Source organism: Phaethon lepturus, unplaced genomic scaffold, assembly GCF_000687285.1.
Source record: "Phaethon lepturus isolate BGI_N335 unplaced genomic scaffold, ASM68728v1 scaffold46810, whole genome shotgun sequence".
Taxonomy (NCBI): Eukaryota; Metazoa; Chordata; class Aves; order Phaethontiformes; family Phaethontidae; genus Phaethon; species Phaethon lepturus.
This window is the reverse complement of record NW_010514975.1, coordinates 14,008-38,889: the sequence shown is the minus strand read 5'-3', so window position 1 is coordinate 38,889 and position 24,882 is coordinate 14,008. Positions and strand designations below refer to the sequence as shown.

General features: G+C 39.3%; 1 protein-coding gene across 1 annotated transcript in view; it reads right to left on the bottom strand.

Annotated features, from left to right (window-relative positions):
* Positions 1 to 23,485, bottom strand: part of CPO (carboxypeptidase O) — a gene marked incomplete at its 3' end in the record, with an annotated part of 24,033 nt that extends 548 nt beyond the window's left edge. Inside the window, exons 1-10 of the mRNA XM_010294551.1 lie at positions 23,465 to 23,485; positions 10,584 to 10,708; positions 7,949 to 8,063; positions 6,800 to 6,901; positions 5,926 to 6,030; positions 5,219 to 5,329; positions 3,972 to 4,062; positions 3,193 to 3,395; positions 2,161 to 2,245; positions 703 to 947 (exon numbers count right to left, since the gene is read on the bottom strand). Coding sequence (XP_010292853.1) covers positions 703 to 947; positions 2,161 to 2,245; positions 3,193 to 3,395; positions 3,972 to 4,062; positions 5,219 to 5,329; positions 5,926 to 6,030; positions 6,800 to 6,901; positions 7,949 to 8,063; positions 10,584 to 10,708; positions 23,465 to 23,485 — 1,203 coding nt within the window. The remainder of the gene's footprint in view (positions 1 to 702; positions 948 to 2,160; positions 2,246 to 3,192; positions 3,396 to 3,971; positions 4,063 to 5,218; positions 5,330 to 5,925; positions 6,031 to 6,799; positions 6,902 to 7,948; positions 8,064 to 10,583; positions 10,709 to 23,464) is intronic.
* Between the last annotated feature and the right edge of the window lie 1,397 nt (positions 23,486 to 24,882).

The window sequence follows — 24,882 nt, the reverse complement described above, 5'->3', positions numbered from 1 at the left end:
CTCTTTACCTTTTGGATTTTTGAAGGATTGGGGTGGTTTCTATCTTTGCTAATTTGACTACATCTAAGTGACAGGACCACAACTCTTGTCTGTCCCCACACACTTGCACCAGCTTGTTTTGGGCTGCTGTTGATGGTTGCCTGATTATGACCTTTCACCAGCTCTTGAGGCCCTGTAATTTTCTGGTAAATACCAATGTGGCAGTTTAAGGAAGAGGGTGGATGTCAAGAAAGCTGTCCAATTTTCTGTAGTGGGAATTGGGTACATTTAAGTCTCACAGGTGTCCTGCTAATGCCAGCAAGACCCAGGAATCAGCAGGGTCAGCCAGTGGGGAGAATTGTGACAGAGCAGGACTGTGGCTGACAGAAGGGCTGCATAGGCCCAGGTGAGTTGCTGAAAACATGCTCAAGAACCAGGGAGTAATACTGCTCTGTCCCCGTGTATAGTCAAGATGGCTTCTTGCAGAGCTAGCAAGTAAAGCTTGGGAAATTGCCACAGCTCTTTATCTTTTCCTCCTTCCCTAAAATACAGCTATCAAAAAAGTGGATGCTTGTATTTTGTGGGATGAGCCTTTATTGAAAGATTTGACATTTAGTTCCTCTGCTCATGTAATTTTGTCTTTTCAAAGGGACATTATACTTTGCATGGGAGTCTCTTGCTGGGTTCTCTAAGACATTTTTAAGAAACTGTCCATGTAAGTACAAGACTCAAGCAAAGACTCAGGCCCAGGCTGCTGGAGGTCAGCAGCACAGCCCCACCTGGGAAGTACTTCTGATCAACACACTCTATGATAGTTGTCACAGCCAACATAGTCTCCTCACATGTGGGTTGGATCTGGTCAGGGGGTAGAACAAATCCATGAGTACCCTTGTCTCGCAGTTCAAATGTGTAGGAGAGAGGAATACCGATCATGTGAGCCCAGTCCCGTGAGGAGCCTGAGTTACTGTCTGTGAATTTAAAAATAGAGGGGAGATATATGTATTAAGCACGGTTCTTTGAAAATACTTCTTGCTACAGTTAATGCAAGATTATACCAGAATCCCTGAACTAAGCAGTAACTGTATATCACTGTGACATAGAGAGCAGAGTTTCTAGGTGCTGCAATTCTTAATTATACTAAAAGTCTTTCCTAAGTGAAACAATCCTCCATAAGATGGTATTGTACAATAACAGGAGATGAGTTCCAGGGATTCTGTGTTTTTAGTATTTTACTGTGATCAGTGTGGTTTACAAGATGGACTGGCCATTTGTCTGTTCTGGTACTTCATTTCCTACATTGACACTGCATGGAATTTCTTTGTATATATGTTTTTAAGCATAATTTGGGTCAAGTCTGAATATTTTCCGGCTACTTCCTGTATCACTGTTCATCTGCCTCATGGATCTTTTTTCTTACCTATTCAGTATAAGTATAAACCACAGAAAAATGCAGTCCTAGGCATGGACAAGTTACCTTATACTTACACTGCATTGCTTATGCAGTGGGTGATTCATGTGACTCAGGGACGTGCACAGACAGACGCTGTGAATATGCAAAACTGCATGGGTACTGGAGTGAGCTGCTTCCTCTTCTGAGTGACTAGTGTGACTTCTTGCTTACTGGGAAAATATTGGGCTTACCAGGCAGTCTCTAGGGCCCTCTAGTCCTCTACGTAAAGGCTGTCAACTAGTATCAGCCATGATGGTGTGTTCATGATGTAGCTATCCAGCCTATTAGGAATGAGGCTGAAACCAACATATTTCATGCAGAACTGCAAGCAGCTGCCATGTGATAATGTCTGATGGAGTAACTATAGACCTGATTGGGATTTTAATTTTCGCTTGACTCCAGTGAAGAGAAATAGGAGTTTTGCTGCTGACTTCAGCAGGGTCAGGATGATCTATCACCAATCTCCTTCTGTCCCCTGTGATGTATCTGTGAGGAATTCATATAGGAACTAGCTTCTGATCAATGCTTCCTTCCTTTCCGCAGTCAGCTTTATAATGTACAGTGTTATCTTGTATTCAAATGACTGCTGCTTAGATGTTCTACCGAACCAGCCCATTAAATATTACTCAAAGAGAAGACTCAGAAAAACAGTACTTACTGATGCTGTGACACAAGAATGACTCTCCTCTTTGAAAAACAGAGCAATCAAAGGGAAACATAAAGAAACTTACATAAAATTAGAGAGGTTGGTCCTACTTCATAGCTGGTCCCATACTTTCCCATCAGGGCAGCAGCTGCTTTCTCTGCAATGTGCATCTGTAAGTTCAAAATAGGAACAGCATTGTCATCAGTGCCAGTACATTTGGCAATTATTTTGTGTGGACCAAAATTTTTGTCTCTTTCAGCTTTACATTTACATATGATCAGCTTTACGTTTTGACATTATTGGTTCAGGACTTTAGAGAAACCCATTACAAACATTTGGGCAAATTGTTCTTGTTTTTTTAATGCAAATTATGTTAAAATTTTTAAAAATACTCTGCTATTAGGTAGAGAAGATATTTGTGTTGTTGTAAAGCTAGAGGGTTGTATTTTGGAGAATTAGAGTCTATGCTGTATAGCATACTGATACTGACTACAGCAGTGATTGATCTTTTACACTTGTTATATTGCCATAGACTCTGTATCCCATCATCTTTAGAAACTGAGCCATAGACAGACTGACTGACTTCTCCAATGACTCATATGAAGTCTGAACCCAAGTCCCTCATGCTCTTGGCTAGTGCTTCAGCTACTGAAATGTTCATAAATACACGTCAATGAACTCAAATTAGAACACTCTGACGGGAGACGTAACCAAAAAGTAGGTGTTTACTTTGCTCCTGTTCTCCTAGTGAGCACATTTGGAATACCCTTTCTAGACACAATCAGGACAACCATGTGTGTATAATGTGCTGGCATCCTGAAGTACAAATGCATTCTATTATGCAGAAAGAACTCGGTGTTCTTCTGTACTTACCTTGCATTGCAGTAACCCTATCTGTACTAGTTCAATTTTCCTGATTTAAGATGAAGGTTTAGGATTAATTCTGAGGCAGATAAACCTTGCTGATACTGCATGGAGCGGCAGTAACTCTGGGAGCCAAGCCCCTGAATAAGCCAAACTCCTATGAAGGAAAGGCAAGAAGGCAAATAGAGTTGTGCCACATGCTACTGCCTGTACTTGTTCTCTATAAGTGTAGAAGATTAAAGTTTTTCCCTACCAGTTCTTCACTGTTACTTGGTGGTTTAGTTGTAGAACCATAGGGAGTGAGGATGTACTGTCCGTAGGAGTGAATTGTTAAGTAGCACAAAATGTCACTCTTCTTCCTTTTGATAAACTGAGCCACAGCTCTTGTCTCAGGCTCTGATTCTGGTCCAGGTCCACAGAAGATTTCACTGCTGCAGTTATAAGAAACACCAATACCTAGAGAGGAATACAAGAAGTGAATCAAAGGAGAGACATGTAAACACTAGTTCAGAGGAAACAGGGAAATTTACGTTGGAGTGTTAAGGCGTGGGCAGGGAGACTAGACAGCTCAGTGGGACTTTAACATTTTACTCTGTTGGTAGCAACTAAAATTTTCTACAAGACTGAAATATTTAATGCACATTTACAGGCTGGCTGCAATGAAAACACTCTGACACCACCGGAGTGTACCACCTGCCAGGGAAGCTTTGGAGGCTCCTTGAAAATCATGGCAAACACAAATACTGGCTGTTAAGTGACTAACTCCTAACATTGCTGCCTAGATCCGAATGCTTGCACCTGCAGTGAATTAAAGGTATAGTTAATATAAGCAGCAATTTTCTGCTCACAAAAGTAAATGCCAGTTGAAAGTCAATGACTTAATATTTTTACAAACCAGGTTTTTATTTTTACAAATGTCTTGATGACAAGAAGATGAGTATTTCTCTCCTATAGGACTTAGTCTTATTTCATAGATTAGTTATTACTCTTGCTTTACATTTGTGTTGCTGATCTGAAATACTTGGAACTTACTGCCCCAGGAGGAATTGAAGTTTCGGTTCAGATCTGTCCCGTAGCAGGTGCCATTCATATGTGGAGAACGGTTTTTCCTCCATAAACGCTCCTGAACAAAAGTAACTTCAGCGACATAATAACAACTCAATAATCCATAGGGTCTAGTGATAATATGGTGTAAAGGCTCCTTTGCAGAATGTAGAATGTACACCTCTGCATTCTGAGTAACTCTTGCATTGTAAGAGTGCAACTCTGTGTGCAAGGGTGATAAAGCTTAGTGATAGAACATTTTATCTGCTACAGCCAGGCTGCCATATTCCACAAGCCAACATGCACCTTGAAATGAGCTTCCTGAGCTTTAAAAAAAAAAGAGTATGCTTTTTCTGTAGTACTCAACTGCTTCCATGCAGTGTTTCACTCCTGAGAAAGACTTGGCATTGTGAGGGATACCTCTCTGTCCAAGAGATGACAGCTGAACTTACGTTTGTTTCAGATTCAAGAAGATGAATGGTTTTGTCAGCTAATCTTGCTGCTGCTCCTTGGTTCCCTGCTATACTTGTTTTTCTGTAGACCTCACTGCACTGCCTGTATGAGCTTCCTGGCTGAATTACGTGTGCATCCAAGTGCAATGTGTGGTATGCCCCAAACCTGCTGGGGAGCAAGCTGAGAGACAGCAGGATCCACATGGCAGTAGGCTGAGCCTGTTGGGCCATACTGAGGTCCTGCGTTAAAAGGTGTTTTGACTGGGCTCAGGAGCCTGGAATCATGATGAGAGTTGCTGAAGACCAACTTTTTGCATTATCCTCCGTATTGGAAAAGGAAGATTATTTGGGAAAGCACACCTATTTCAAAACCAAATAGCCCAATATTTGACCAATTCTCCTCCTGTTCCATGCTACGAAGGTGCTTAGACCCATCTGCTAGTTGAGATCTCTTGCAAAGAATGACTGACTCCTCCAGATATGCTTAACTCCATCAACCAAGCCTTGAGCTGTTAGCAGGGAAGTAAGTCCATCCCCAGAAACTCAAAAGCAATTGATTCTCTTCCCAAGGCTCATGACATTTGCTAGGATTTTTTATCCCTGTAATCTCAAGTGACTGCTGATTTACCAGAAGAAACAAAAACTCTCTGCCATGAGAGGATTTGTGTGAGTAATTATTCTGTCACTGTTCTCTGTTTAAATATAATTGTTATGATTGTATCTAAAACTAACATGCTGTGCATATCTAACTTTCAATCTAGTTGCTGGATTTTCACTACTTACTTTTTCCCAGGAATAGATATAGCCATCAATATTGAGGACTGGCAAGACGTAGAGGTCCAAATTCTGCAGAAATCTGCTTATCTTTGGATCAGATTTGTAATTTTGAAGAATCTGAAAATTAAAAATAGAGAGGACTGAGCAGAGAATCTAGTGGTAATCACTGGAAAGAGTTAGCTTAGAACTATCATCAAGGAATCACTCACTCTTTGATCCCCAAATATGCTGAGATGTCTACCTTTTGCCACTAACAAATTGACAGTGTATACAGTTATAGTGTACTTCATATGGATACAGTCTTGCTGGTATGAAAGCTACATGATAGCATATCTGTGTTCCAGGTACTTTCAGTACACGTGGAACATTCCTATATGGTATCTTAGGGTTGCTTTATTCCAGGGGGACTGTGGTTTTGTAATGCAGAGAGGCTTGATCCAAAAGCCACTATGGGAAATGCAGAGTTTGCTATCAAGTTCAGTGGCTTTGGAATCACTTCAGGTGGAGGAAACAATGTGCCAACAAATATTGTCCCATATCTCATCTCAAACTGTGATTTGGACTTAGGTCTCCACAGGTATCTGTACTGTGCACTAATTTTGAAAATCATATTTTAACAGAAAAAGCATAATTCTTGGTACCATGACAGAAAACTGAAGTATCCAAAGTGGTACTTTTTTTTTTATTATCTACGTGGAAAAGTGAGGACTCACATCTTTCACAAACCACTGGCAGAAGGCTGGAGAGATCCATTCTCTGGCATGAATCCCACAGTCCATCCAAATGATCTTTTTGGGTTTATTTGATGGTTGACTGATCTGAAAGAGTATAAAAATGATCATTTGGAAAACTTACATTACAATAAAATAGCCTAGTGTAATACAGAAAGAAAAGGATGTTCCTTGATAAGCCGTTGAGCCATCTGAGATTATTATTATTACAGACACCATTATGACAAGCACTCCTTCCTAATAACCCCATCTCTGCGGTATCACAGAGCAAGAGTTTTAAGGTGTTTGTTGAGCAGGAGTAACAGTAAGACAGTTTCTTTTTTCATTTATATTAGTCATTCACAGGACTGGTTGTTCTTACTTTGAGATTCTTTTTTTTTTTTTTTTAGAAAGGGAAGCAAAAAAAGGCAGGGAATCTAATTTTACTCAGTGATAGGAACAGATTAGACAATAACTAAAGCAGTTCTTAAGATGATGGTTTTTACTAGAGCAGCCGATAAAAAATGTCATGGAATACTCCTAGCAGAAGGGCTATATGCTGTAAAACGTAATTAAAAAAAAAAAGCAAAACTCTTTATCCTCACACACAGCTGTTGCCAAGCTAGTTTCAGCTTCATTTGTATTTCTAAACAAGACTTCAGTTAATTTGTTGTTTTCACTGCATAATAGCAATAGCAATAGTGATAGTGTATATGAAAGTTGGCAAATCTTACTGTACTATAGAGAAGTAAAACCGTCTCCTGTTATTTCAGTGAACCGGGATGTTCACTGTCAGGAAATATCTGAATCCTATCTTCTCCTGTGTACTTTTTTGTAAATATACCTTTTATCCATTTTAAGAAAGTTCTTCCCTTACCTGCAGATAATACATTGTTCGATTCTCAGTTGTGTTCCCCAGGTAGTGCTGAGTCACCAGCTCACTGTTGCTCTTCTGGATCTGAGTCATCCATTGATAAATCTGAAATAGTCACAGAGAATTCGTGATCCAAAATGGGAGTTTTCTTCTCTTTCCCACCTCCATTTGCAGATTAAAGCACTTTCTTTTGCTTAAAGAAGCAATGTTTTCCTCAGAGCTTATTTCAATCTGTCATATCACTTAACACTCATGGAAGGCCTTTCACTTGCCTCTGAGCAAACACATGGTCATAACTCACTGGGTGGTAAAAGAAATCATTGCTGCAATACAACACTGATACTCTATTCTGGACCTCATTCAACATGCCCATCCTACTGGGCATCTTTCTGTTGACTTCACCAGACACAGAGCCACACCATCAACTCTTCAAAATAGTATTACACTCTCTTCCCTATCAGTACTGATTTTGCACATCTGAGTTCAGTAGCAGTTATCCCGATAGGTAGCTCAAACAAAATATACATGAGTATTGACTCTGCTCTCTCACTCTTACTATGTGGCTAGGAGGAAGAATACCACCATGCTATGATTTTGTCCAGGCTTACCCATTGGCCTGTGAAACATAGCACCAAGAAGTCTTCACTGCCCACCCGCATGACATTATTCTCTCCTGAAGTGTCAAAAACCTGTCCTTAAGTTACTTCTTTCTACAAGTCTCCCACTGTTGACCTCTTCTTCCTCACTGGGATTCCAGAGACTGCAATAGTCATTGCATTTCACATTTGGCTCAGCATCAAATATAGTAGGGCTTAAATGGGTAAATACTAGAGATAATAGGGTGGAAAGGTAGCAAACCAATCAACTGAACCCCAGAATATTATTTGCAAAACAATATGGCTGCTGCATGCAGAGCATTTAAGTTTTGGTCAGGGAGGAATTGAGGGTTTAATCAAAATCAATCACAAATTCATGTTCAATTCAACCAGGTCAAGATTCTAGTCAAAGAGTAAGGACTGATTCTGCAAAGAAGAAAGCCAGAAAGAACTCCACTGACTTCAGCTGAGCTTCCTGCAAGCACAGAGTTGCTTGCTGTGGCATTTACAAAATAGCAGCAACAAAGCAAGCAAGCAGACTTGGATTCCTCTTTACCTCTTCCATTGGATGATATTGGGTGTAGACATAACCTTCTGGGACGTGCCGGTGGCTGCTCCTCTCCCTTGGCATGCTCTGATCCACAAGTTCCTGCACGTCAGGTATTAGGACTCTGAGGGGAGGGGAAAGGGGGAGGTAGAACAGAAAACAATCCCTAAGAGTTAGTGCGGAACTATCGTGGTGGGTACATTGCTTACAGCAGCAAATGAAAGGATTTAGCCTCTTCTGTTACAGACCGCCTGGCAAATTCATCGCCATCAGCATAGTGGTTACTTTCATGTAAGAGGAAGTTTAAAGTACTGAGATTTTTGCTAGGTTTTAACAATAAAGTAGTAATTTTACCAGATTATTACTTTTTTTGAGATCGACAATTTTCTACAAAAAAATTGTTCAATATCTTTATTTTCTTCTACTTTTGGGCAAAACTCTAAAATTCCACCTTTTGGAAAAAGGAGGGGAAAGTGAAACATTTAAGATTAGTGTTTCAACTGTATTTTATGGAGACATTTTCAATTTGCACAGGCTTCACAGAAGTATTCATTGGAATTTGCAAAAATCACAACAAAACTCCTCTTTCCTTCAAAATGCTCTTCTTGCTTTTTAGCTACAAATTAATTCAGAAATGAGTATAGCACAGGCGTGATTCCATGACCAAGGGAGTCAGTAAGACCTTTTCCTTGGCTTCAGTCGACTTGGATATACACTGTGCTTTCTCACTGCAATCAGCCGCTTGTAACACTGTTACAAATCTGTGCTCATTGTAAACTCTTGCGATAAGACAGTTGCAAAGGTAGCTTCAACATTGTTGATTTCAAACACTGTAAGTGCTAATAGGCTCTTCTGCTGACAGTAGCACTGATCCGCATTTCTGGAAGCTGCACACAAGAAACTTCTAAGAGTAGTTACAGCTGACTTTCACTCTAAGCTTTGGTGTTTATTCACATTTGAACTTAAGGCTAAAATTCAGGCAGTGCAAATTCCCATGAACTGAAACCACACCCACAAACTGCCTTATCAGAGCTCTGGAGAATTGAAATCCCAGAGTCTGACTCAGTCAGAATATTGCTGTCCTGATTATGATTTGTCATTTATGTGTCTATCATTATATATCTAACTGTCACGTTACCTTCCTTGCATGTCAGCTGCCTTCTAAAAGGTAGTTCCTGCTTTAAACCTGTTATAGGAACTTTAACGCTAACATTGCCATACTCATCTCAAGCCCTTTGCAATACAAGGCCAAAATTTTAACTTGACTATTAAATTACCCACTGCTTTCTTTAGGTCCCTACGCAAGATGGATACAGTTCTGGCCCCAACCCAAGGGAAAAAAAAAAAAATTAAGCTGCTAACTTCAGCTTAGTCTTTAAATTTCCACTAGAATAAGTTGAAACCATTAGAAAATTAAGAGCCTTGGTATAAATAAGAGGTTAAGTATCATCTGGAATGTTGTCTAAGTCCTGAATATATAAACCTGATGCCAGATCATTTGTACTGGATCCCATCTCATCTTTCTCCATCTCTGGCTGTCAGGGCATCACACTTACTAAAAAGAATTTGTCAGGCAAGATGTAGGATGTCAAGATCAGCTTTAACTCTAAAGAGTTTTGGGGTGGCACCAATCCTCCTGTAACTTACCTTTGATTGGTAAATGTCAGTGTATGTCCATAGGCCATTTGTCACCAGCCCTGAATGACTATGGGCTGTTTATATGACATATAGCTAGATACTGGTTACCTGAAAAAGTAATTTCAAAATGGGAGTGGGAATGTGTGCGGAATAGATCTTATTTGATCCCATTTTGTTTTATAAATACTCTTTGTACCTGTATTAGATCTTCTGATTGGTAGAAGCAGCATGGCAGTTAGTGAAGATGTGGGCTGGGTAGGTGTGGTAAAGCATCATGGGCCACTTGAAGCTCATGGGTCCCAATTGTGTGCACAGTAGGGACCTGCCACGAGGACCTTTGTCCCAGGCTGGGATATCTCTCTTTGGCTGGATGGTGCCAGGAAATTCTCACTAGCCTGGTGGGAGCAATACGGGTAGGAAACTGCAGCTTTGAAGAAACTGTCTGAATATTCACTTTGAAAAGGCTCTTCTCCAAACCAGAGGAGCAACAAAAGACAGGGAAGGGAAAAGGAGAGCTACACAGACTGCTGCTCTGCAGTGACACAGATTAAACCTTTGGGCTTTCCAAAATAGGGAGGACACTGTGTTCAAGTATCCAGGCTTTCCAAGAGCAAAGCATGCTCCTATTAGTAGTGATTGTACCAAGTTTGGCTTCCTGACTTTAGGCTAAAAAACTGAGTTATAATTCTGAGTGCCATCCTCTGCCACTGAGAAGGCAGGAAACAAGACAGATTGGGCTGTCTCAGATCCCAGTTCCAAACTCACACTCTCCTACTCAGTTGGAAGGTAAATAAACAGGGCATAGGGCAATGTGCTTTTAAAACTCAAAGTTATACATAGCATCTGTGCATTGGGCGGGTCAAGATAAGTTGGAGGCACTTGGAACAAAGGTTGGGTCCTATCATCAGTACTTGCTGATTGTTCATTAGAAAGGACTAGGTCCTTTTGTGATACCAAGGAAGATTGTTAGAGACAGCCTTTCCCAACAGGAAATTAGAGGTTGTACTTGTAAGAGATCATATGCTGATCTAAGCTGTCTTTCACCTCCTGCACCAGAGGGGCTGGGACCCTTATGTGCAGGTCTTTTCCAGCCCAGATGTCTTCAGGCAGCAGGGGCTTCCACAAATCCAGCTGTGAAGAGAAGAAAGAAATGCACAAATCAAACTCTGTTTTCAGAAAGAGAAAATAAATTTAAGATAGAGTATCTGCATATCAATAAATGGAAGAAGTTTTCCTTCAAATTCTCCCCTTAACTATTCTCCAGCCATTTGTTCACAGAGCATACAGCACAGGCTTAGTGTTTCCATTGACTCGGGCACCACTGATATGGAGCAGCACCTTCACAGAGCCATGCAAGTAAATCAACTTCTTCCCATAAATTCCTTTAGGTAGTGGAAGGGCAATACCACTCTACACTAAGAAAAAAAAAAAGTTAGGTAAAGCTTTTTCAAGTTTACTTTAATGTCTGTTCCTGTCCAAAGTTCCATGCAAATCTGTTTTATAGACCAAGACCCCACTCTGCTTTCTGGGCACACATTGTTATTCTTACTCACCAGTAAAGTGCTGCAAAGATGCTGAAGATGCTGGACTTGCTGAAATGTTTCTGGCACAATGTGCAAAACCTGATCCCTGGAAATTCAGCAGAGAAACAAGATCCGTTTTAATGTCTGTTAAAGTATCAATGATTTCATCAGTCAAAAGGAGATATTTTGCTATGTAGCAGGAAGACAGAGCATGCCACTGAGTGCTGTTCCAACAAAAACATGTCTGAGTGATGAATTCCTGGAATGTTTTAGCTGCAAATAGGACTAAGTAATGTGAGTTTTCTGTTGCTGGAGCATTAGGTTAACTCTGCTTCCTTGCCGGTGGCAATTCTTTATTCACCATACCACATTTACTGAAGCCAACTGCTCACATGAGCCCTGGTGTATGTTTCTGCCTTTGCAGGACCAGGGCCAAAACAAGATTGTTGGTAATATATAATAAATTATTTATTTGATAAGATGTCACTTTTTTTCTCCCGTTTGGGTATTTCAGTTATTAGAGTTAAACTTGGTGCTTTGTTGATCTATTTTAGCATGCAAAAACATTAGATAGCCATGATAAATGAACATTGCTAAGAGCTTGAGATGTTCACAAGCTACTTGTCATGAGAATAGCCAATTTATTCCACAAATAGTGAATAGTGTGGTCTCCAGAACTGCATATTCTTACTCAATTCACACTACACACAGTACAGGATCTATCATTTCATATTTCTAGAAAAGACACACAGATACAGTGTCTGAGAATATATTTTCATGAGATCCCATAGAACTTTCATTTACTACAGGCTTAATCTGAAAAAAATACTGAAAGTTTACAAAGAACAAATTAAAATGGTTGGAAATGCAGAAAAAGTAAATCTATATGTTCCATTAAAAAAAACCTTTGTAATTATTTTTCTAATTTTTTTCCAGTGTTCGTTCAGATCAACTTTCCAGGACTCATAGCAAGTGTGACATTTCTAAGAAAGGGTGTCATAGTGAGGAATGGATTTTGATGACTACATTACATTACTCGAAGGTGAGATTGCCGTTATCCACTACTGATGTGATAGAAAGGGGACCCTGAGAAATATTTGTATTTTTTAGTAACCAATAACTACTGCTTCACACTCTCCTTTGGTGACTTCAATGGGCCTTGGAGCCTTTACAGGACAAGTACAAAAAAAAAACATTTTAAAGTTTTTGTAACAGAAATTCTTGTTGCAAAAGCCTTGCATGGCTTTTTATTAAAGCCATGGTCATTATGGTCATCCATATAATATGCTCTCATCATCTGAACTACAACTGCTATCATTTGTGCTTCCATACACAAATGTACAATTATCAGCTTAATATACATGCAAATAGAATTCACTATTCATTCACATTATCCACTGAAAAATAGGGGCATTTGAGTTTTTTTACATCTCTCTTGAAAATACCACCTTTGTTGATAGAGAAACGTAGAACTTGATAGTTAAAATGGGCTGTTTACTACTAGTTCAAGAGATGCTGTTAGCATATAGGACCCTCATCTATGGGGCAAAATGATTACATTTGCATTGCTAACAATTTGGTACAACAGCCATATCTTTGTAATAAACCTTGTAGATGCAGGATAAACATCTTTGATAGGAGAATAAACAACTCAGCTGCAGTTCAGAGTTTATTCTCTCTATAAATGCCTGGGCTTGCTTTGCTCTTTGTCTATCAGGAAGGGAAACAATATCCTGTAATATCTTCTATCCTCATTGACATTATGTCTTAATTACAGCAAATGAAAGAAATGCCAGACAGTCAGATTGCTGCCAGATGGCCAGCTCTTATTTACTGATAAACCTTTTACAATAGCCAGTGTGGAGACAAATCATTTTTAATAGTAAACTAAGATTAGAAAGCACACACTTGTTTATGATCACGGACTAGGATTCTCAGTGGAGAAGTGCAAAGTCAGCCCATGTGACCACATGAAAACAACAGTTTTTTAAATGTTACAGTTAAGCTTTCTTACCAAATGAAAGGACTGTTCTCAGCACAAGCTGCATTTCCTTGGATGCTCATAGATTGGATATTTCATTTCAGTTGTTGAACAGAGCAAATGACAATGAAAAAGGGCTTTACTAGTCATTTCATCTTTGTACAGGTGCTGCCCACCAAAAGTCACACTGACAATTCAGTTAGGTGTGTTTTTAAATCCCATGCTCAACAAGTTCAGTCCTGACAGCAATTAGAAACAAAAATGACCACTACATTTCCAAGGGTCTGTTGAATTCTACTCAGTGAAATTGACAGGCTCTGACTGCATCCCTGATACAAATCTAAATACTAAGTAATATCCAAGGGAAATAACATATTTTAAAGAGAGAAATAGTGTCTCTGTATGCTCTGCCAGGAGCTTTGCCAGGAGAGTTGTTGCATGGGTACACTATGAAGGAACTTACTTGCAGTAGGTATTGCTTGGTTTTATCTCCTTTTTAAAACTATATTCTGGGGGTGTAATTAATCTAGAGGCATTCAGCACTGGGTTACATTCTCAGTTGACTTTAGAAAATTTTGTGTATAAAGTTATATGTGAATAGCTGGCCTCCCCACTGTATTTGTGCTGCTCTGCAAATCCAACTGCTGTAAGGCAGAGTGACCTATCATGCCTTCTAGAGTTGAGGGTGAACGAAACAAAATAGTTTAGATAGGCAACCAGCATAATTTTATATCACTCGTTTTCTTATGAAGCAGAACTGAGAATGGAGAATACAACAAAACTAGACATTTCATATTTTTCAAAAACATTAAAATCGGTAATAAAAAAGATGATAATCTCATCCTCTGAACACCTTGGGGTGAAAATTGTCTGGACCAACTCCATTAGCTTTTTTTTGTTACTGTTACAGATTTCCAACAGGGGTTCAGTATCTAAGCTGCTTTTAAGACATCACATAACCTCAGCTGTCTTTTATTAATGGATATAATTTTGCTCAGTCATCTCCCCCACTTTATACTCAGAAAAGCCATTTTATTCCTACAGCATCTGATTTCAAAGTTCATTATGAAAGAGGCTAAACCAAAGGAATTTCAGCTAACGGTTGCAGAGCATCCTGAGATGCCTTCTGTGTCTCCTATGACAGCAGCCATATCTTTGTTGGCTTGGATTTGGTTCACCCTTTCTTAATTTCCCATCTTTATGTTTTCTTTCCAAATCTTACAAATCTTATAGCTTAGTAACTTTATCTCCTGCATTTTAGTTCATAATTGTTATTATTATTCTTACACAGTTCCTGGGAATTTCACTGCATGCACAATTCTTCACGATACCTCGTTCACACTCACCCATCATATTGCAATTTCAAGCAGAGTTTTCCAGGAATTAGCATCCCCAGAGAAAAGATGGTCCCAAGAAAAAGCCACATCTTTCTGCAAAGAGCCCAGCCCTGACAGTGCAGGACTAGAGAGGAGGAGGATAGATCTGGACTCAACACTTTATTTGTACAATTACAATATATAACCAGACTTATCCTGGAAGGGAACCTTCCCTTGTTGAATCATTAACTTCACTTGAAATAGTTCTACTTTTTCTTAATTCTCCAGGATCTCTTCCACACCCCAAAACACAAACACATACAAATAGCAACATTATCACTGAAGCACTTTTTCTAAGAAATAAGAGAATTTTTTAATATGTCATTTTCAAATCTTTTAAAATGTTATAACGGTAGTCATTGGAGAAAGTGTTACCTGCACGGTCCGTGGCAACTAGTGCAGATTATCTTACAAAAATCAAAGGGATGGGGAGAACAAGAGAACAGTGGTAAAACAAGCTCCATCTTTGCTGTCTTCCTTCCTGTGCTTGTGTCTTTGTTGAGCACTTCTTTGACTTCTTAACTGCAATTCTGTCACTTGCCTAACCAAAAAGAGGACATGAAAGAAACAACCAACATTCCTGTGAAAGGGAAAGATGAGGACATTAGAGTCTTGCCTAAATCATTTTCAGCTGGACCAGATCAGTCTCTGGCCACTGACTATCAACTTTACACTGTCATAAAGAGTGTTTTTGTTTATATACTCAAAACAGTTGGCTGGTTACTATCTGAATTATTTAACTTCTTGCTTGGTTCAAATATCAAGAGTAAACAGTTGAATTCTTTCCTTAATAAACTAACTGTAGCTAGACATATTAACACAGTTCTTCAGAAAGTCAGTTTGTTTATGTACACATGCAATGGACATTACCTGTAATTATGGTATCTTTGTAAAACTTTCTCAGCAAAGTATGAAGTCCTTTTACATTACTACCAAGGCTGTCATCAGGGAAACAGGTAGCAGAACTACCTCAGTATAAAAGAGGAACAGCTTAACTCAAAAGTGTGTTCTCACAAAACCAGGCTGCGTGCAAGAGAAGAATGTGGTCATCGTCACAAATCACACCAGACCCTTCTCATTTTATTGCAACACAATATAACCTGCTCAACAGCCTTAATCTGAAAATGGTGAATACTTCCCTCCAAATAGATATCCAACCCACAGTGACTTCCAGAAGAGCTGAAGGAAGTCCAGTTTACAGGATTAGAGGCAGCTCCATTTCTGAGGAATCAGAAACACAAACTCATGTTGGAAGACCATATTCCATGTTGACAGTCAGGACACCTGCTCAGATAAACTTTGCTTTTGCTTCCTTTTTCTCCACCACTGCCATGAGGTGGACTAATGTTTTGAAGTCTTCTGCAGTGTCATCTGTGCCCTTTTACAGGAGCTGGCTTTGAAATGGGGTTCAATCCCTTGAAAGGGACTCAGAATCTAGGAACAAGAAAAATGGAGGCATAGAAAAAAAAAACAAAAGGCTTCATCTTTTTTTTTTTCCTCTTGCAAAAAAGATATGTACAAATGGAGCAAATCATGATACGCGCTAAAATTCAACACCAGCCCAAAACTTACACCTCCACACTGAAAGCAGAAGCTATTTGTTCTGTTGTAAAAACATTACTGCTATGATGCCAAATAGTAACGGAGACAGATAGGGTCATTTTGCTTAATGGGCATAGGATTCAGAAGAAATGACAGCTGCTTGCTAGGTCTTTGATTCAAATTCCTTTGAAGTCTAGTTGATTTTAATGGGCTTTAGATGAAAGTCCTGTGCAAATAATCATGAACATTTCTCACTGATTTAAAACATTGACTTCTTTTGGGACTTCAGCAGAAGAATTGTTCATACAAGACAATACTTAATGTTCAGCTTGCAAGCAGCACTGCTGAATGCAGAATAAAAGCCATTAGAGACATTATTGTGCCACCAATGCAAAAATATCTTGGGACAAACAGTTAACTTGAACAAGCCTATTGCCCTCTTGGGCATAAATAATGTCTCTCTCAGTAATAAAGTCTGTTCTTTGGTCAGGTTCTTACTGGCAGCTGCTTATCTTTCTAAGAAATGTGGAAGGCAGCTTAATCCATTTATTCCCTCCTTGAAAACTGTGTGCAAAAAGGCATGGGACATTCTGGGGAGAGGAAAGGTCATAAACATATGGCACAAACATGCCATATGAAACCATGCAGTGTCCTTTCTTTCAAACAAGTTTACTTTGCAGTTCTTCCATATGTTCTTCTTAGAGCTTCAGAGCATTTTTTCAGCATCAGTTTAGCCTCTCAACTGCCCTGTGAGACAAGCAAATATTATTTCCACTACTTAAAAGATTAAGAAAAAAAGGGGAAAAAGTGACTCCCCAAGGTGACATAGGAACACTGCTGCAGAGCCAGGAATAGAATTCAGATCTCCTGACTCCCTGTCTGGTGCTTCCTTAAATATATGACCATCTGCTCTCCTGCTGGAAGTATAGATACTATATGCTGACTCCAACAAGCTGGCTGCTAAGCCTGTTAGTTTATCCTCTTTTTATCCCATACTGATATCATCTCAAGCTAAGCTTTTGGCCTGGAGTCAAAGTGATTTCCAGTGTTTGAATGATTCGACCTGCTTGTTATTGTTTTAACCTTGCACCACACATATGCTCAGCTATTTGTGACTTATCTGCATACAGTCTGTGTAGCAACAGCCGCAAGCTAGAACTGTTTTGTTTAAAGATTCCATACTGAAGCATACCACATGTTTTAAACAACTATCATATAGTGGTGGGTTTGATCCTGGTAGCTGCCTGCACCCAGGTTTCCTACAGAGCTACATTTAACTTTCAAGGACAAAGAGCTTATTAAAAACGCAAAAAACTTGCACACTTTTATGCCTCCACAAACATCAGTTCATTATGTTAAGCTTTCCCAGTTCCACGGCTAAATCCCGCACTGACTCTATCTGAACTAAAAACCAAACTAGAACTAGATGGAATTCAACATGATCAACATTTTTTCAAATCATCACCTTGATTCTGAGAAAATCATCCTCCAGTAAATCTCTTCCTCTCATGCTGCAGAAAACTCACAGCATGTGTCCAAAACAGAATCAATGCAGTAACATGCTGACTAATGTGCCTTAAATCCTAGTCTCCTGCTCCACTGAAGAAGGGGGACGGACAATTCAGCTGTTTTACTAAAATATCCTCTGGTTATCACTGTAGCTTTACTTGGAGGAAGGACACGAACTGACAGTTCTGTTTCCTGTTGACTTGTCATAGGAGATAGCTTATTCTGTAGGTATTGTCTTTTTCTATGAGTACTAAAAGATATTTCTGTCTTTCTGAGCCATGTTCAGAATATTCCAACTCAATCTACAATATTAAGTATATGGTCTTAGTTCTGTAGCATGTGAATATTCAGCAATACGTTGTGTGGCCTGCAATGTGAATCATTGCTCCTTTCAGTATGCCAGTCTTCAGTTTTCACAGTTTGTTAGAGAAAAGCTTTTTTTAAATTCTCTGGACTCTGTTGTGATTTGACAGTGCTAACTTCTCAAGCCATATTAGCTCCAGCAACAATCCTAGCATAAGTGGGAATGTATTGGAAGCTATGCTGAGTTATGACAATTCTCTTCTAGACTAATCTTGCTGAGTTTTCCTCTCTCCCTCTTTCTCTGAGACTACACTGAAAACACCCTGTTAACCTTACATTTGGGATTTTAAAATAATCTTAAACCAGAAAGAATTCCAGCCAACATACACTAGATTAGAATGACGTCACTAGCAAACTTTAAAATTAGTTCCATTAAGCCAACCTTAAGTGTCCTGCAGATCATCAAATGACATAGGATACTTAAGCTTTAGCTTAGTGGAACTAATTTGATGGTTAGTACGTGATCTAGTAATTTCAAGAGATACACATTTACAGATACTTTCAAAGATTTCTCCATAGTTTTTTTTACAGCATTTATACACATGCATACTCACATACTTTGAGCCAGAACTGGAAATACCAGTGTGTTGTGTCAGTGTGGGTAATAACACCTGCCTTTTTTCCACAAGTCCTGTGATACAGTTTCTAGACTGCTTTGTTATCAGAGAGGAGCTTCAAGTACCTGTTCAGTAAGCAGTTCCTTATGGAAGCGAGCTGAAGCAGGCTGACAAAATCTTTATTGGTTTAACCAGGCTGGCAGAGCAGCTCCCTCAGACACCGTTTTCTTTAACCGGGAAAGGAGAATGTTGTTAGTAAATTGTCTTTCCTTAATAACAGGTGGCCTGGGTGGTTATTTTTCCTTCATCCTTTAGATGGCAAAATGTCACTGCTAATGAACCTTGAGCTGGTCCTTTAACATACAATCTGAATTCAACATTATATTTACCACCTGTTACTAAAGGTAACAAACACTGTTGATTCAGTTCTAGGAGTTAAGGGTGATCACCTTTACAAGTTGTACACAAAATCCTACAGTCCTTATGCAAACACAGTTCCTATGGGAAATTTGTCTGCATAAGGATTGTGCAATTTAACTTAAAAAAAATACTAGTAGTATATTTCAGGTGCAATGGTAAATTGCTGAACCCAAAGTCCACTCATACAAGCTGGCTGCAAAATATGGCCCTTGTAGTTTGATAAAAGGAAAAATTCAATTTGCTGACAGTTTTTAATGTGCCTGAATCAACTATCAGAAAGACCAGTTAGATTTTCTCACTGACCTTCTCCAGTCCTGAAAACTTTCCCTCATAAGAATACCTTCTGATGACATGATTAGAACTTATGATTTCAAAGGTATTGCTCTGGGGGAAAAGGATTTTCAGAAGTGCTTGATCCTATATTGATGTTCTGAGTGGGCAAGAATTAGGCAAGAATCATTGATTTTGTGAAGAAACAAAACTCATTGTAAACCTTTAGCTGTCAAAGCAATATGTTGTTTGTTTTAATTAAGCCTTTTTAAAGAAGATGTCACCTAACATTAAAAGCCTATCTTGTATTTTTAATTAAAACAATTACCCTTGTAAGTAAATAAAATAGTATTATTTTATTGCAACTAGCAGAACTGTAAAAGACACCACATAAGTCTTTATTACTTAATGGTTAAAAAACGAGCTTACTGCACTGTATTCTAGAATAACCAACATTATTTTTAATGAGTTCTGTTACAAGCACTAAAATACTCTATGGTTAGATGTGAATATGCTTCCATACGATTTGTTAGGCCCAAACAATATACACTATAGTCACTTTAACTTAAGTAATTAGCTTTTGCAGCTATAAAACATGTTCATATTAACCTTTGGCCTCCGTTCTATCAACAATGATACACACATACTTAGCTTTCTGTTTAATACCAGCACCACTGAGCATAACAATATTGCTTGTATGCATGCAGTTATGTATGTACACCCATGCAAGGTGAGTAATACTCCAAACTCCTCAATCTGCATGAGGATCTGTTAAAAATTGTCATGACGTCCCCGAGGAATCGCAGTAATTATTAATGAAACGAATAGTACCTGACAAAAGATCTCAAAACGGATCTTGTCTGAGCCAAACAAGCACATTCTGTGTAACTTACACTCAGAAGAATTTCCGGTGTATTTTTGCAAATGAGCCTTAAAGAATTTATGAGCTGAGTTTGAAGTGTCCTGTGTATCTATTTTGGTGTCTGATTTTGTACAAAATCATTGCTGATAATAGTATGTGGGGAAGGGACTGGGTAGTGTAACTTTGAAGTGCTTGTGACAGGACTGGGTAGTTTGCAGTAAGGCTGTTGTCATGGCTTGCATTGGTCACAAATTTTGGGGTTCTTCAGCAAAGGAAGCAGTGCCTTTAACAATTAGCCAAGACTTTCTCCACTGTCATGGCTGAACTGTTACTGCTCTTTGTACAAAGAGTGGATCTGAAACATCAACCAGCTCTGCCTGGGAGAGCTTACAAATCCAAGCAACTCGACATGGGGACACCCCCATTATACAGTCAGGGAACACAGACACCTGGCTGTGCTGGGACTGTGCCTCTGCTACCAAGCAGGGCATTCCTTTGAGTCATGGCACTGCCGAGAAGGGTGCAAACACCAGGACTCTGGGTGTGCCATGGGGACTTGACCATGACTTGCCCATGAGCAGACAGGTAAGTGGTGGCAAGCAGGGAACTGAACTCAGATTCCCCATGCCTCTGTCTAATGCCTTAGTGTCAGATCATCTTATCCTCTGCTCAGAGAGAGTGTTTTTGATACCTTCATTGTTGTTCTCTTTTTTCCCCTTCCAATACTGAGTTATTAGATTCCGCAAATGAATATCAAACCTACAAACCTATCAAACTTTCCAGCAGTGGAAAGTTTGGAAAGTTCTCTTTTTATTCTGCATCAGCAGAAAGCAAACCAACTTTCATCCTCCCCAGTACTACCTTTTGGTGGGGAGTACTGCTACTGAGAAGGAAGTGTTCTTGCTGACATCAGTGAAGCATTCACCATTTTGTACTGTTCCTTGAGCATAGACTGATACAGAGCAAATCTCCAAACACACATGCACACACCTTTTTTTTTTTCCTGCTTAACTTTTCAGATCTCCATCATTTTCCTTACATTTACACAGAAGTGACCCAGACTGAAGATTTATTTAGAAGACAATGTATCAGTGGGATAAATCATTCATTAGCAAAATGGAGCATATTCTAAAACAAGAGAGACAATTGCATCAGCAGACTTTACCATCTTCTTGCCTCATACTCCACAGTGTACAAGGGGTTTAGGTTGCTTTCGTACTTTCCAGAGAATTCCCTGTGTCAAGGAACTTGCTAAAGCTGGTATCAAACTGCTGAGCCAGCACAAAGGGCAAGTAACAACCCAGTATTGGTCTTCAATATGTATATTTTAAAAGATTAAATAATCTTTTATTATGTGAGTGAAATTTCAAAGGTGAGCTCCGTGCTTGGTTCCTCCTCCCTCCCTGGCTGTTGTGTGCAATAACATCTTAACATACAAATATATAATCTCCTCCACAGCAAGCCGCTGTGTATTTCCTGAATCTTCTCTCATCTGCATCAGTACAGGTCAAGATTTCAGTGATAACTCTCACCATTTACACTAGTCTCTGTGCAGCCACAGTCCGATTCACCAGCTGTTCCCTGCTGCAGAAGGAGAAAAGTGGGCTCACATAACTGTTCAAGTTTTCTCCTTTGAAGTTGTAGAGCCACAGCCCCAGCTGGTATGTATTGCTGTAGTGCCCTGACTTCAATTTAAAACCAGCTGATGAGCCACTCCCCCTTTCCCCACACTCCCCACACACTTCCCCACCTTCCTAAAGGGTGGTCGAATACAGATGATGTGTAGGGGAATTTGTACCATGAAAATCAAACAGGCAAATACAGAAAATTTAGCAAGTGCCCTTTGTGGATTGAATTGATAAGAGTAAACTATGGCACATACTAAGGAATGACAAAGAGTGTTCAGTAAATTGCCTCTGGAGGCATGGATAGAGTCCCTTACCTATAGCAGTAAAAAGTGAAAAGAAGTTCTCCTGTTCATAAAAATTTGCATCTTGATACATAAAGCAGGAGCGTATCTGAGTTTGATGGGTGCCATGGCAACAATGTTAGTGTAGCGTAGGAGCATTTTCAGAGGGAGGGAACAGGATGAAACAAAAAGCTCACTAGTTATCTGTGGACACAGGGAGTTTTGCTGCAGACCCAAAGACAGATTCTCCTTTTTCTTGTTCCTGGGTGGCTGTTTACAGTTGCCACCATGTTCATACTTTCACTTTATACTGTGGTTGTCCGGAATTAGTAAAAAAAGGGAAAAACCTGCTACAACTAGAAGGACAGGTCTTAAACATAGTTCAGAGTTCCATTGTATTTGCATCACTTAGAAGAACAATGCAGAACTACTAAAACCGCTATGGTTACTAACAAAGAACAAAACCACAGGGTTACATATTCAGTAAACCCTATGCTTAAATACCATAATTGCTTTAAAAGTATGCATGTAGAGAACAACAGATATCCATGGCTCTGCTTTTGTTCTGAGATCTACAAAACACCTGCAATTATTTTTAATTCAGATATTCTAGTGTCAGTAAAGAGGTATTGAAACTGGAACCTCATTCATGCAAGCTTCTGTGTTCTGAGATTTGTGTGCAAAGAGAATAGCTTAACATTAACAAATGGCAATATAAAATAATACCTACTGCAATAGCCAGGGAAAAAAACCTTAAACATAAGAGGGAAGTCTTGGCATTTTCTTCACTTTAGCAATTGACCAGAGACACATCTCTAGGTCTCTGCATGCAAAGCATTATTCAACCTCTTGCCTATGCAGAAACAGGTGCAATAATACCTGAGAAACATAGTTTCAATCTCTAATTTCAAGCTCCAGTTTATTTAGATTCTGATTTCTTAACTAAAATCAAATTCTTGCCATTTACTTTTAGTCCCTCTTTCTCAGTCACTTTTGAACATCTTGGCCAGATGAGAGCAAGGTGGAAGTTTTAAAGAGAGTTCCTGGATGTTTCTTGTGAATGAATGTCAGGAATATTTCATACCCTGAGAAGGCTGGAGTTAGGGCTCAAAACTGTTTTTAGATATAAGCAAGTCCAAGCAGGAGAGAACTACATGTCATCAGGATCTGCAAATCCAGCTGCTTATGGAAACAATTTGTTTTTCCAAACACTCACTGTTCTCATTCTCCGTTACTTGACAAACTTTGTTTCATTTTTGCTTAGATGGTACTAGTTTATTTTCTGTCCACGTATGAGCCTTCTTGACCCTTGCAGCCCACACCTTCTGCCTTCCTGTTTCTTGCTCTCATTTTAGATCTGTTCACACATCCTGCAGTGCTTAACATCATCCTTGGCCAGTGAAGTTTGCTATATAACTTACATTTGTAAATCCTTCTCTCAATGTTTTCTTATTGATTGTGTGATATATGACAATGATCTGAGCTTGTCACCCTTCTGTATGTGGATATCCTTCAGATGACCTGGAAAATTCAAGGGATGAACAATATATGCATTATTCTCCAGGAAAAACTTACCAGATAAGCCAGCTTTATCATGGCACTTTACTGTTTTGTAATAAGGTAAGATTTATGAATCTAAAAATGTCTGACAGCAAGCAGCATGTAAAAAACAGGAATCATAAAAGGCAGTATCTGTTTCTTTGAGATTAGCACAACAAAAACTTAAGTCCAGTATTTCATAGCTCAAAATGAAGGAAAGATTTGTATGGATCTACTTTTCAGACTTCTTTGTGGCCCAAGAATAAAACATGCTGCCTTTGTACAAGAATCTGGTCAAGTATATGGTTGCTCTGTGCAGCTCAGTCTGCTGTCTTTGCTACATAATTACTCTAAGCCCCATACTTCCTTTATTTTTTTAACAAGCCTTCAATTCATTGAAGATCCTCCCCTCCCTCAGCAATTTAGTTTACTTAATAAATTACCTATTTTTACTTTACACGGGGTTGAGAACCTTGGCCTTGCTACACCCTTGAAATACCTTTAGTGAGTCAAACACCATAGTAAATGTCTGGGTTCCATCCATTAAGATACACCCATGGGCTGTATGAAGTAAAACCATATTCAGCTTCCTGGCTCCTCACTCCCTGTTCAGAAAAAATCTCCAGCCATTGCACTTACCAAGTGTTCCAAGCGTGAATAAAGGTAAGAAACATGTGTTCCTGAGTCTGCAGGCAGACTGTGAAAATGGTAGAGAAAGGTGCAGCTTGCATCTCCTGTTAGCCTCACTGGCAGGTCAGCTAAAAACATCTGTTTAGTATCCGTTTCACTTAAAAAGGGGGATTTTGCACCTTTCGCACTGAGCAATCCATGCAGTGACAAAAACCCCCAATTACGCGAGCAAAATAATTATTGTTGATCTTGTGAGTCTCCCACTAATTTTAATAAGCATGATTCAGGAGAGAGAGGAGAATGGTATTCTAAATACAGATTGTAACGCACAAAACAGGGGATTAGATCTCCCTTACTACATGAATTGAACACCTGAGAAACCTGGGTATATTTCATACATAGCAGCAGAGTAGCTTTTTAGCAGATGTAAAGATTCAAGAAACCCACAGCTCTGAAGTCACTCTGGCAGCAGCTACATACTGCTTCAAACTATGAATCAGTGTAGGTGACATAGTAATGACTTAAATTATTGAGGTAGCATAAAGCAAGGTATTTTAATAAGCAAGATCATCATTGTAGCAGACTACTGTACTTCTATACTGCTTGTATAAGTTTCCACCTACTTGTAAGGTGTTTAAAAAAAGAAAGAAAAGATGGTGATCAGCTAATTTAATGTAACATGCCATGCTGTTTTCTGCCTGCTGGTGGCTAATTCTGTCCAGGCTGCTGGCACGTGAGGATGGTATACTTGCCTGCCTGGTGTTTTGTCCCTGAAGAGATAGGAGCTACATACCTGCTACTGAGGACCTGACTGAAAAGCTCGA